The following is a 15092-nucleotide window of genomic DNA, read 5'->3' on the forward strand; positions in this document are numbered from 1 at the left end:
ACATAGTACTCCTTCATTATTTTGTTTAAATCTCACTTTCTTCCATAACCAGGAGCCCTTTGTGTTGTACTGTTACACTTACACAATTTATGGTTGTGTATGCTAGACAGTTTAACATTATGGACAATTTAAAGGTCTTTGAATTCATCAAAATGGTGCAATTAATATGTTTCTTTGAGAACCTCAAATTCAGAAAACCAAATTATAGCTAATAATCTTAAATACAAAAGGAATGATAATATTTTGACTGTTTTTACCATTTAATCCATAGTTTAAATTTTCACAAAGATTCAGGTTTTAACTTATGTTGACTGTATGTGTTTGCATCCTGAGTAACTTTCCCAATTTGATCAAAGATATTTTAAACAGTGTAACAATCTTGGATATTCATTGTTTGATTTTATTATTTTAAAGAAACTCATCTCCCAATGGAAACATTGTGGACTAGAGACAAAGTAATGAAGTGCCCTGAATACAAAATTTATTCATTACATAGCAACAGATTTTGAAAAATACTATTTGCCTTTTACATGTGGCTGTGATACACTGTCATGCAAAAGAATATTAAGTTTGTCTTGTGAGCTGAGTCTGTAACCTTTGCAGTAACAGGCATGAGAACAAGGTGAAAGGTTATCCACCTGACACCAGTATGTTATCCACCTCACACCAGTATGGTATCCATACCAACAAATATTCGTTTTTCTTGTGTTGGTACATGCTATGCAATAATGTTAGTGCTTCAAGTATTAAATTTGTGTGTGTGGTACTTCATAGTTCACGTGTGAAGTTTGTGCTTGGTTTGGCCACTGTAGGCCAACTGACATAGTTCACGTATGAACTTTGTTCTTGGTTTGGCCACTATAGCCCAACTGACCTGCTAGTATGGCAACAGTTGCATGCGAAGTCTGTCTGCTGCACCGTTTATTCGAACTAATTACTACATAGGCCAGAACGCAGGGCTCCGCCAGCCACTTCGGTGTTGTCTGTGGTGTATATTTTCTCTCATGTGTTTATGCTTTTTCATTTAATGAAGTTACAGACAGTGTTCATGGGTTAGAACAGTAGGAGAAGTGTCGACTTGATACGAAGAATAGTTTTGTTTGTGCTATGTTTTAAAGTAGTTACGATGTTGAATATCTTCTTTTCATGCGGATAAACTGGAATACTGTGCCGTAATAAAAGTTCAAATTATTGCAACATACATCTTATTTACCAAATCTGGCACCCTAACATCCACTTATTCCGAAGAAATTTGTGCCTGGAAAAAAAATTTTGAGTCAAGTAGAATATATAGACTGCCATATTTGGGAATTTTGTAGACATTGAGGTATGCATGTCAGGGATGTCCATATCTAGAAAAATGTTGGGTAGACTGGATTGATTTAAAGGCTATTATGTCAGAAAATAATTGTCTTTGTCCATCTTAAGCTGACTCGCAGATAACTTTTCACCTTGCTGTAATTTTAGGTAGCAATAGTTCTTGCAGCCATGTAGTCTCTCTCTCTCTCTCTCTCTCTCTCTCTCTGTCTCTCTCTGTCTCTCTCTTACTGAAGTTCTTTAATGTGTTGTTATTGGCAGCTCAATGTTTTTTGACAGTGAGTAGAGAATGTTGTCATAGTTTTGTATACAATTATTGTAGTATTCTTATTTACAAATTTTGTGTTTGTCTAGTTGGCAAAACAGGTTGGTGATGAATATCAAGCTGACTTGGATTATATAGAATCTGCAGAAAAAGTAAAGGAAGACTATGAGGAGAATGCATACGAAAGTGAATTAGAAGAAGATTGTGGCAAGAAGCAGAATTGTAAGTAATTTTGTAGGTCCTACATAATCAGCACTTAAAGTAAAAGAATATATTGCAGTAAATTAAGTACTTGAACCTGAAAACTAAATATATGGATCCTAACAATAAAAGTTATGAAAATTAAATTATTTTTTTCATGTCGTCCAGTGTTTGTATAATATGCATGCTGAATGAAAAGAGGATAGTCATACAGTCATCAAAAAATCTGAAGGTGAATTAGAGAACATTATTCAGACATGAAAATGTTTAAAATTATGTTACAGTGTGTAGTGAAAAGCGACAAATTTAGATTATATAACATTCAAAAGTAGAAGTAAAATCATTGGTAAACTTAAAACATGGACTGTCATTTTAATTGGAGGTAAATAATTGCCAGAAACATTTCTTTAAATGTGCTTCTTTGCAAATGGATGAGAAGAATAAAAACGTTGAATCTTAGAGAAAATCCTTGTTCCCAGGGGCAGATGGCTACATGTAAACTGTCAAGAAATATTAGTTTTCATAATGTGTCATAGATGAAGAGTCATTACAACATATAAAGTATGACTAGATCAGAACTCATAAAAACATATCTTTTAAAAATAGTGAATCTCCTAAGGTGATGGTGTCATATATAACTAAAAAAAGTCGTACATTCTTCTTGACTTAGTTATACAAATTTTTCTATTGTACAGTACATGCACAAGAAAATGTGTAACAACTTGTAGATATGTTATTTGGAGCCAATGCTATAGCCAAAACTACCGGCATTGCCCTCCTACCATTCCACCAATGAGACGGTTGATGTTTGCCACAAGAACTTCATGACTCATGTTGAGCATGCGCACAGGGCACTTTCCTCATACTGTACTGCTTGCCACCCTGACTGCAAGTATCTTGCCATATTACTGTAGCATATTTGTGCCCATAAGTTGGCAGATCTTAAAAATCCACCATCAGTAAGCTGTGGCTGTAATGTATATGTTAAAAGGTAATGTGGTGACACTTGACAAGTATACTGTGAGAATTGGCTATAGGTGACGCTTACCATGCATGGTGTCCCTCTATCAGTGGCAGACTGTAAATACAAGATTTTGTACCCTACATGACAGTACAGGTTGTACAATGACTCCTTGTACTGTGGATCATGCCAACAGCAAGTCTAAAGGGTAGCCTAAATTACTTGCAACTGTCCGTGGACAAGCTGACTGGTGCTTGCAGATGCCCATGTTCATGGGGACAGACTGGCCTGGAATGTCTCCCATGCCTATTTTACTATATACAAGTCTGTCCAGGAGACAAGTCAGCAGCTATAGAAGTTTGATGTTGACAGGATGTTCACAAAGTAAACCCTGTGTGTGGAGGCATTATCGTCTGTCAGATGGAACCCTTCGAAGTGCATGAGACACCACATTTTGTGAGCTGTGGAGTGCCTTTACATAAAGGAGAATGCATCTGGCAATTCACTAAGCATAAAGAAGAACTATTTGAATCTGACAACATACACCTCCATAGTGCTGTTGAAAGTGCCTCATCAGCCGGATTTCTCTCCACAACCATAAAATGATGCTTTGGATTATGATCAACTTCTGGTGTGTAAATATTTTGTGGACACAGTTTAATCCACACAATATTGCAGTATTGTTGCATGGATCTGTAAGATCGCTTAGCAAATGGACATACATATAGTTATCAAACTATCGTCTAATGTAGTTTTAGTAGAATGGAAGCAAGATATGTGTGCTGTGAGAGGAATTGTCCAGTCTTTAAGTCTCTGCAGAAAATTAATTTACTACAGAAGACAAATATTTTGTGTCTTTAGATTAGCTGAGAAAAATAATTTTCTTACCCAATAGTGTGTTTGTGGGAATGCTCCTGAACTTCGTTCCATAATTAAATACAGCAATGCCTATATAGGCATGGAAAGTTCATTGGAACTATTTCTAAATAGCTACTATAAAAATACAACACAGAATTACTGACTATAGTAACTGCTCATAATTTTATAGATTTCATAATTGAAGTTTCTTTTTGGTACCGTAAATAGCTACTGTGAGATGGCCAGCATTGGTGGAATACGATCTAGAGATATGATGTCTTGGGGCTTTTTGAGTTTGTTGTCAAAAATGTAGTGAAGCCTAGTAAGTTTTATAGAGTCTGCATGTGAGATAATCTAGATCAATTTAACTATCAGAAATCTACAGAAAGTTGAAGCTAGAGGTTTCAGTTGCCAATCCCTTTCACAATTCAGAATGTGTATTTCCTAAAATAATGTTTCTGGTAATATTTTATCACTCTAGAATTTGACTAAACTGTTCACTAATGTATTTGTAAAGTCTTTATTATCCAAGCATTTCTGTGGACAATAGGGGAGAGGCTTGTACCCTGAGCTGGCATGTACCTTGAACCAATATTATACATCTTCTTTAGTTTCTACCTTCAGTTTTTGCCAGCTGTTGTTACGGGAGCCAGAAGCAACTATTTCAATTTCCTACGTATATCATTGTTTTTGTCTCCTTAAAATAAGTTTTCTGTTCTTAATTTGTCGTTCCAGCTCTCTCTCTCTCTCTCTCTCTCTCTCTCTCTCTCTCTCATACTGTGAATTTTCACATCTTTTATTATTTTATGTTACGTAAACCTTCCTGAAGAGGGCAGCAGCCTTTTCAGTAGTTACAGGGGCAACAGTTTGGATGATTGACTGATCTGACCTTGTAACATTAACCAAAACAGCCTTGCTGTGATGGTACTGTGAACAGCTGAAAGCAAGGGGAAACTACAGCTGTAATTTTTCCTGAGGGCATGCAACTTTACTGTATGGTTAAATGATGATGGCGTCCTCTTTGGTAAAATATTCCGGAGGTAAAATAGTCCCCCACTTGGATCTCCAGGCGGGGACTACTCACAAGGACGTCTTTATCAAGAGAAAGAAAACTGGAGTTCTACAGATCGGAGTGTGAAATGTCAGATCACTAATCGGGCAGGTAGGTTAGAAAAATTAAAAAGGGAAATGGATAAGTTGAAGTTAGATGTAGTGGGAATTTGTGAAGTTCAGTGGCAGAAGGAACAAGACTTCTGGTTAAGTGAATACAGGGCTATAAATACAAAATCAAACAGGGGTAATGCAGGAGTAGATTTAATAATAAATAAAAAAATAGGAACGCAGACCCCGTACAGCATAGTGAACACATTACTGTAGCCAGGATAGACACGAAACCCATGCCTACCACAGTAGTACAATTTTATTTGCCAACTAGCTCCACAGATGACGAAGAGATTGAAGAAATGTATGATGAGATAAAACAAATTATTCAGATACTGAATGGAGACAAAAATATAATAGTCATGGGGTACTGGAATTCGATAGTAGAAAAAGGAAGAGAAAGAAAAGTAGTGCGTGAATATGGAATGGGGGTAAGGAATGAAAGAGGAAGCCACCTGGTAGAATGTTTCACAGAGCATAACTGAATCATAGATAACACTTGGTTTAAGAATCATGAAAGAAGGCTATATACATGGAGGAGGCCTGGAGACACTGAAAGGTTTCAGAGAGATTACATATTGGTAAGACAGAGATTTGGGAACCAGATTTTAAATTGTAAGACATTTCCAGGGGAAGATGTGGACTCTGACCACAATTGTTGGTTATGTGCTGTAGATTAAAACTGAATAAACTGCAAAAAGGTGGCAATTTAAGAAGATGGGACCTGGATAAATTAAAAGAACCAGAGGTTGTAGAGAGTTTCAGAGAGAGCATTAGAGAATAACTGGCAAATATGGGGGAAAGAAATCAGTAGAAGGTGAATGGGTAGCATTGAGAGATGAAATAGTGAAGGCAGCAGAGGATCAAGTAGGTAAAAAGACGAGGGCTAGTAGATATCCTTGGTTAACAGAAGAGATATTGCATTGAATTGATGAAAGAAGAAACTATAAAAATGCAGTAAATGAAACAGGCAAAAAGGAGTACAAACGGCTCAAAAATGAGATTGACAGGAAGTGCAAAATGGCTAAGTAGGGATGGCTAGAGGACAAATGTAACGATGTAGAGGCACTTATCACTAGGGGTAAGGTGAATACTGCCTACAGGAAAGTTAAAGAGACCTTTGGAGAAAGAGAACCACCTGTATGAATATCCAGAGCTCAGATGGAAAACCAGTTCTGAGCAAAGAAGGTAAAGCAGGAAGGTGGAAGGAATACGGGATGTTACAAAAAGGTACAGCCAAACTTTCAGGAAACATTCCTCACACACAAAGAAAGAAAATATGTTATGTTGACATGTGTCTGGAAACGCTTACTTTCCATGTTAGAGGTCATTTTATTACTTCTCTTCAAATCACATTAATCATGGAATGGAAACATACAGCAACAGAACGTACCAGTGTGACTTCAAACACTTTGTTACAGGAAATGTTCAAAATGTCCTCTGTTAGCGAGGATACATGCATCCACCCTCCATCGCATGGAATCCCTGATGCGCTGATGCAGCCCTGGAGAATGGCGTATTGTATCACAGCCGTCCACAATACGAGTACGAAGAGTCTCTACATTTGGTACCGGGGTTGCGTAGACAAGAGCTTTCAAATGCCCCCATAAATAAAAGTCAAGAGGGTTGAGGTCAGGAGAGTGTGGGGGTCATGGAATTGGTCCGCCTCTACCAATCCATCGGTCACCGAATCTGTTGTTGAGAAGCGTACGAACGCTTCGACTGAAATGTGCAGGAGCTCCATCGTGCATGAACCACATGTTGTGTCGTACTTGTAAGGGTACATGTTCTAGCAGCACAGGTAGAGTATCCCGTATGAAATCATGATAACGTGCTTCATTGAGCGTAGGTGGAAGAACATGGGGCCCAATCAAGACATCACCAACAATGCCTGCCCAAACGTTCACAGAAAATCTGTGTTGATGACGTGATTGCACCGAAGTCAACATTACCTTCCTTCAATTGGGCCAACTGGTGGTGAATCGAGGAAGTACAGTACATACTGACGAAACTAAAATGAGCTCTAACATGGAAATTAATCGTTTCCGGACACATGTCCACATAACATCTTTTCTTTATTTGTGTGTGAGGAATGTTTCCTGAAAGTTTGGTCGTACTTTTTTGTAACGCCCTGTATATAGAGGGTTTATACAAGGGCGATGTACTTGAGGGCAATATGATGGAAATGGAAGAGGATGTAGATGAAGATGAAATAACTGATGATGGTCGAAGTAGAGAGGATATCAAATGTAGACTGGCAGTGGCAAGGAAGGCGTTTCTGAAGAAGAGAAATTTGTTAGCATCGAGTATAGATTTAAGTGTCAGGAAGTCTTTCTGAAAGTATTTGTATGGAGAGCAGTCCAGTATGGAATTGTAGCATGGACGATAAATAGTTTAGACAAGAAGAGAATAGAAGGTTTCGAAATGTGGTGCTACAGAAGAATGCTGAAGATAGATGGGTAGATCACGTAACTAATGAGGAGGTACTGAATAGAATTTGAGAGAAGAGAAATATGTGGCACAATTTGACTAGAAGAAGGGATCGGTTGGTAGGGCATATTCTGAGGCATCAAGGGATCACCAATTTAGTATTGGAGGGCGGTGTGGAGGGTAAAAATTGTAAAGGGAGATCAAGAGATGAATACAGTAAGCAGATTCAGAAGGATGTAGGTTGAAGTAGGTACTTGGAGATGAAGAAGCTTGCACAGGAGAGTAGCAGGGAGAGCTGTATCAAACCAGTCTCTGGACTGAAGACCACAGCAGCAACAACAAACCTTCCATTAAAGTGGGAGGAAAATTATAAGTTGAGCCATTTGGTGGTATCATACCATGATCATGGCCCAAGGTGCAGTTCATTATTAGGTACATAACAAACGTTGTCACAGTAGCTGTCCTGTTAATTTTGACAGTTGCCAAGGATAAAGGGGGAGGAAGGGGAGAGGGGTTGACAGGACCACCAACTACTTTGGGAGCTCTGACAGAAGTTGCAGCTGTTATGAAGGCTGGGATGTCAGTGAGAAAAGGAGCAAAACACTTTGATGTTTCAAGAGCCACTCTACAGAGATGTTAAAAAAAACTGATTATGCTTCTTACAAAAATTGTTCAGGATGAAAATTAATTGGTTGAGTACCTCATAATTGCCTTCAGAGCGCACTATGGATTGTCTTGAATAGAGTTATGAAAATTGATATTTCATTTTGGTACATCACTGAATAAAAGCAAGCCTCTATCCTGGGGAAAAAAATGGAGAAGCTGGTAAACATTGGTACCTAGACTTCTTGAAATGCTGTGAACAAATGAACCTAAGAACACCTGAAGCAGTGAGCCTAGCTCATTCAACAAGTTTTAATAGGCATGATGCTGCATTGTTCATCAACATTGTGCAAAATAACTTTAACACCAAAAAGAAGGAAAACTAAGAAGAAAATTATAGAAAATTATTTCAGAAAGTGACTCCAGTCCAGTTGATATGTGTGATGATTAAAAGCAACTATTGCAGAGTGAGACAGAAGAAAATAAATTGGATGATATTTCATTTGATATTGGCAAAGGCTTACAGGAAGCACTAATTCTGGAGAATGGGAGGGAAAGGGGGGAAAAAAGAGCACTTCATGGGAAAGATTGTTTCTTTAAATTATTGAGATCTGACTGAAGAAATTTCCAAGAAAGGGAAGAGTAAGTGAAACATTTATATGGCCTTTAGTAGATGATGTAGGTGAAATTTTGCAAGATCATGTTCTCAGATCAGTTCCAGAATCAGCATTAGGAACGTGTGGTAAACAGATTCCCTCTTCATATCCATCGTTATAGCATCAGTTAATGAATCAGAAATGGACAATGCTTTGTAATAGACATTAATGATATGGCAATAGAGGTTAACGATGTAGAAATGCTACATAGGCATAAAACAATCCGACTAATTTGTTGCTTTTAAATGTTCATTAGCCTGAATTTTCAGGCCTGATTTATTACAACAGAAAAGTTACTTTTATGTGTTTTTATTCGGATGTACTGTGTATTTGCTCTGTGTTTATGTTCTCAGTAAATTCTATTCATAGTATTTGACTTGTTGTTTTTTGAGCTGTGGCTCATGGTTCGTGACTGCATTGTACTTTGAGCCAAATACGGCATTTTGAATAATTATCTCTGTGATACAGCTCTTTAATAAAGTGATTATGTATTTGATTCATTTGACAGAAAATAAGACAGATAATGAAACAGTTAAGTAAGCAGATCAAAAACCCAATTATTGCATCTGCTATGATGGTCAGGTACAAGCCCTTTCTGTACTTCCTATACAGTGCTGTTAGCAAATAATTTATTCAGAAATTACAGAAAATATTTTCTGCCAGTATTGTAATTATTGTTGGTGGTTCTACATTTTTTGTTTGGGGGGCTGTCACAAATATTTAATATCCCTGAAATTCATTTGACTTATTTAGTATGTAATCTGAGAGTATGATTCTTCTGTATCCTTTTTCTACAACCATGTGTCTGGAAGTCATCTGGCATGGTGGATAAATCAAAGAAATAATGTCTCTATTCATGTAACTCAGAGACTGGAGAAAAGGACATACATATCATAATGTGGGAGCTATAGTTAGATCAGATGTCCTGTAAAAGTACCAGCTCCATTTGCTGTTCGTATAATACACACCAGCAATAATCAGGGTTGCCACAGGCTCTGGAAATCAGGGAATTTCAAACGCATCAGGGAAATCAAGGAAATATGGAAAAAAAGAAACACACACACACACACACACACACACACGAAGAATCACATGTCTCATTAGATGAAATGGTTTGTTTACTGTGGTGTCATGCATTGTCACTGGCTGGGTGCAGCTCAGTATGTGTTCCACTTCCCTACTCCCTCATTCCTACTGCTTCTCCCCTTCCCACCACTCTCCTCAGCTCGCAGTTAGTGCTGCCACCACTTTTTACCACTAGCCTAGCAGCTGCCAATGAGAGCCAGGGAGGCAAGAGGAGTGGTGTTTTTGGCTCTGATTCTCAGAGACTGTAGATACAGTGGCTGGAGACGGTGGTTATGTGAGATTGAGTTGTGTCTGAGTGATTGTGTGAATGTGTGTGTGCTCTCGTTTTCTGACAAATGCTATGGCTGAAATTGTAGTTGTGAGAGTGTGATTGTTTTTTCTACGTGCCTGCCTGCAGCTCAGCAGTCATTTTTATGGTGAGTTGCTACTTATCCTCATTGTTATTGATTCTCAGAGTATTTGAACAAGTTATCTGTTGCATGGATTGATCACCATGGTCTCATTTCATCAACTAGCTGTCTGTGGCTCGTGAATAGCTGGCCACTTGAGTGAATTTTTGAAATGGGCTGAAACCACAGGCTGTCTCTGCGGGTATATCTAATGGATCGGGCCTGTCAATCTAAAGCCATTTGGTTCCCACTAATATGCAGGCCCTGCCCATTGCATCTAGTCTCACCAATTTGCCTGTCTGTCTGTGTGTGGTGTAATGCAGCAGACTTTCATGGTTTATTCATGGACCCAAGACTGTGGTGTTCCTCAGCATGAGCGATGGATTTCGGGATTTGTGACGGTCTCACCTCAAGTATGTTGTACAATGCAGCATTTTATAGACATTTTATTTGTTCTAGTTCATTATGGCACTTCAAAAGCAGTTTATATGTTAGAAAGTACGGGAAGTAAGAAGAAGAAAATTGTCAATTGCTGGTTATTTGTACGCTATGCACTCATATATTTCTTGAAAGACAAATCACGCAATACCTGTAAAATATATTTAAAAACAAAGATGATGTAACTGACCAAACGAAAGCATTGGTACGTTGATAGAAACAATAACAAACACAAACACACACACACAAAATTCAAGCTTTCGCAACCCACAGTTGCTTCATCAGGAAAGAGGGAGGGAGAGGGAAAGACGAAAGGATGTGGGTTATAAGGGAGAGGGTAAGGAGTCGTTCCAATCCCGGGAGCGGACATATGTCTGCCTGTGTCTGTATATGTGCGGATGGATGTGTGTGTGTGTGTGTGTGTGTGTGTGTGTGTGTGTGTGTGTATGTGTATACCTGTCCTGTCCCCCCCCCCCTCCACCCTGCCCCCCCCCTCCCCCCGAAGGTAAGTCTTTCCGCTCCCGGAATTGGAATGACTCCTTACCCTCTCCCTTAAAACCCTCATCCTTTCGTCTTTCCCTCTCCTTCCCTCTTTCCTGATGAAGCAACCGTGGGTTGCGAAAGCTTGATTTTTGTGTGTGTGTTTGTGTTTGTTATTGTTTCTATCAACCTACCAACGCTTTCGTTTGGTAAGTTACTTCATCTTAGTTTTTAAATATATTTTTCCCACGTGGAATGTTTCCCTCTATTATATTAATACCTTTAAAATAATAGATACAGCACAGTGGATAATAACCGACAATAACGAACATAGTAGAGCCAACATTTTATTGGTGGTCACCTGCTGTGCTGGTTTCCACAATTCTTTCCCCTCTTATACACTTCTTGCAAGAGTCCTATTTTTTTCCCCGAAGTTATTTTTGAAATCGGTGAAGGTATTTTAAATCTGTCTCGTGACTCCAAGGAAATGCATATTTTTATCACAAAATATGTTTTGTTTTATTGAATTAAAATAACGTTCAGTGGTCTTAATGAAACACACATACTATTTGGCTTGCTTTCTCCATGTAAAACAGTTCATTACATAAGATGTTGATGTTAGTGCTTGAGATTTTTGTTCACATCAGGAAACCCAATCTGATTGCTAGCTTTATTAAATATTTCCTCACTTGCACTATTGTTTCTTTTATGATAACTACAAAGACAGATTGTCAACTTACGTCTTAACTTACACTTGAGATCTCAAAATTTGTCAGGGAAAAATGCTAAAACTTGTCTGGAAATCAGGGAAATATCAGGGAATTTCACTTGGGAAACTTGTGGCAATCCTGATGGTGGTTCCCGGCTTAAACAAGTCAGTGATTATCGCGATACTTTTAAACTCGTATAAAATTATGGCATTCACATTGTGTGCAGTTGCTGTAGGACAACCTCATGTATAATGTGTTGTCATGCTAAACACTTCTCAGTTTTTCAAAATTGAATGTTGTAGACCTGCAAGTGACTTGGAAGTGGACATGTACGTCCACATCCTCTGCATTACAGTTTTAACACCTCGCCAAATCTGTATTACTGTATAAAGACATGTTGATGTTTAATGAGGTTACCAAAAATACTGAAATGTTCTTAACCCCTTTACTTCAATTTTTGCACAGTACATGTGGTGCTCAAATAGACATTTGATTGGACATAGTCTTACATTTTATAACATGTAATGAAAAGGAAAGTTGCTACTCGCCATACAGCAGAGATGCTGAGTAGCAGATAGGCACAACAGTGGCCAGTAAGCTCTTTGTCAAAAATAAATGACAGAAAGACACACACACACACACACACACACACACACACACACACACACACACACACGACTGCAGTGTCAGGTAACTGAAGCCACTTATTGTGTGCAGTCGTGTGTGTGTGTGTGTGTGTGTGTGTGTGTGTGTGACTTTTGATGAAGGCCTTACTGGCCGAAAGCTTTATTTGTGACAGTTTTTTTGTTGTGCCTATATGCGACCCATCATCTCTGCTAAATGGTGATTAGCAACTTATCTTTTCATTATATTGCTACATTCCATCGTGGATTATCCATTGTTTGTTTTTATAACATATATGATACATAAATATATATGTGTTGTGGTCTTGAGTCCAAAGACTTGTTTGACGTAGCTCCTCGTGTTAGTCTATCCTGTTCAAGTCTCTTCATCTCCGAATAACTAATGCAACCTTCTTAATCTGCTTATTGTATTTATCTCTTGGTCTCTTTCTGCGATTTTTACTCCTCACACTTCCTTCCAGTACAAAATTGGTGATCCCTTGATGTGTAAGAATGTGTCCTGTCAACCGATCCCTTCTTTTAGTCAAGTTGTGCCACATATTTTGTGTCTCCTCAGTTCTGTTTCGTAACTCCTCATTGGTTTCATGATCGATTCACCTAATCTTCAACATTCTTCTGTAGCTCCACATTTCAAAAGCTTCTATTCTCCTCTTGTCAAAACTGCTCATTGTCCGTGCTTCACTTCTGAACATCGCTGTACTCCAGACAAATACCTTGAGAAAGGCTTCCCAACAATTAAGTCTATACTCAATGTCAACAAATTTCTCTTCTTCAGAAACACTTTTCTTGCCATTTGCTGTCTACATCTTATATGCTCTATATTTTGGTCATCATCATTTATTTTGATGATGACATAGCAAAACTCTCCTAATACTTGAAATGTCTCATTTCCTAATGTAATTCCCTCAGCATCACCTGATTTAACTTGACTACATTCCATTATCCTTGTTTTGCTCTGTTGATGTTCATCTTATATCCTCCTTTTAAAAAAACTGTCCAGTCCATTCAACTGCTCTTCCAAGTCAATTTTTTTCTGTCTGACAGAATAACAATGTTGTTGGTGAATGTCGAAGTTTTTATTTCTTCTCAAACTTAGGTTTGCCTTACCTTAATCCATCCCCTAAGATAAGTCAATAGGATCAGTATTCCCTCATGTGTTCCTACATTTCTCCAGAATCCAAACTGATCTTCCCGAAGTTCAGCTTTTCCATTCTTCTGTAAAGAATTCGTTTTAGTATTTTGCAACAATGACTATTTAAACTGACGGTTCGGAATATTGACACCTGTCAGTACCTGATTTGAAATTGGAATTATTATATTGTACTTGAATTCTGGGGCTATTTCGTCAATCTCACTCATCTTGCACACCTTTGAAAGAGTTTTGTCATGGCTAGCTCTCCCAAGGCTATCATTAGGTCTGACAGAATAACAAGGCTGTTGGTGAACATCAAAGTTTTTATTTCTTCTCCCAGAACTTTCTTACTCCAGATTTTCTTTGGTTTACTTTGCTGCTTGCTTCAGGGATAGGGTACAAACCTCTCACACTCCCTTCTCAATCACTGCTTCCCTTTCATGCTCCCTGAGCCTTTTTTCTGCTTAGGTCTTTCAGTGCTCTGTAAAATTCTTCTCACAGTATCCTGTCTCCCATTTCAGCATTGTCTACATCTTACCACCCAGATGACTCACGGTTCTTTCGTAAGTTCGTGCGTGGCGCACAAGTGGCCCCCGGTTGCATTCCCTTCACCGTGCCCTCCCTCCCTATCCTCACTTCTTCTGCACACATCGAACAAAATGAACGCCATGCCGCTCCAGATTAGCTCGGATTTCATCATCAGTTTGCAGGATGAGATCCCTATGAAAAGTCACTCTCTGGACCATATTCTGGGATTGGTGAGGAGTAGTAGGCACCGTGACATTGCCAAGATGATCACAGGCACAAAGAGCTGCAGATTGATTGACAGAAGAAGCTTTGATCAACAGGCAGCTCGAGTGCATATTACTTGGGAGACTCCACTTCACCAAACTTGTCCTCGATATTTTCCACAAAAAACACTGGCATCTCTCAATGTTCTGATTTATTTTGACCTGCCTATCCACCTGGTTTCCTGTATTGGTTAAAATTTTGTTCCTTTTGCCTGTTCTTTCGTCCTTTTTGGCATTTAGGTCCCCACTTGAGGTTTGACCTCCACTTCAAAATTTACTGTTTTTAGTGTGAGCCATTTGGGGAAGAACTCCCTCCCTAGCATCTACTGTGTGGATTCTTCTTCTCCTTTCCTTCTCTCTCTCCTCCGCTGTAGCCCCTTCCACCCTGCAGCACATGTAGCCAGTCCATGTGGTGGGACTGTTATGTACCCATATGCCTGAGCCCTCTGACAACACAGGGATCACACTACTGATATTTGAGCTGTTCCCTCCCCATGTATGCCAAGGAGTGGTTGCTTATCTTCTTGGAGCATCAGAACGTCCGACATTGGCCGTCGTGCCAGACGGCCCTTGCTGTGGCTGGGTGGCGCCCATGGGAAGAGTCCCTGGTCCGAGTGGGTGGTATGAGAGCAGAGGCTTGGCGCATAAAGCTGCAAAATTGTGGCCGTTCTCAAATGGCCATCACTTTGAATGGTGAAGGATCATTGAATGCTGCTTTGTATGACCCAGCAACCTTCCCTTCCCTGACTGCACCATGGGAGGAGGGCCAGGGTCGCCGTCTTGGGATGAAACGCTGTCCCTGTTACCTCGTCTGTACTAGGACGGATGGGGACACACAGATCGCCACAAAGCCATTGTTTTTCTTGGAAAATAACAAGGACAAGTTTGGTGAAATGGAGTCTCAGTAAGATGCAGTTGGGTTCCCTGTTGATCAAAGCTGCTTCTGCCACCCATTCCGCAGCTCTTCATG

At 39.2% G+C, this 15092-nt stretch overlaps 1 protein-coding gene across 1 annotated transcript in view; it reads left to right on the forward strand.

The window, feature by feature from the left end:
* LOC124545625 overlaps positions 1-15092 on the forward strand; it is a 409511-nt gene that overhangs the window by 370895 nt on the left and 23524 nt on the right. The window contains exon 28 of the mRNA XM_047124572.1: positions 1672-1804. Within this exon, the coding sequence (XP_046980528.1) occupies positions 1672-1804 (133 nt within the window). The remainder of the gene's footprint in view (positions 1-1671; positions 1805-15092) is intronic.

The sequence above is a fragment of the Schistocerca americana genome, chromosome 8 (genome assembly GCF_021461395.2).
Source record: "Schistocerca americana isolate TAMUIC-IGC-003095 chromosome 8, iqSchAmer2.1, whole genome shotgun sequence".
In the NCBI taxonomy this organism is placed as follows: Eukaryota; Metazoa; Arthropoda; class Insecta; order Orthoptera; family Acrididae; genus Schistocerca; species Schistocerca americana.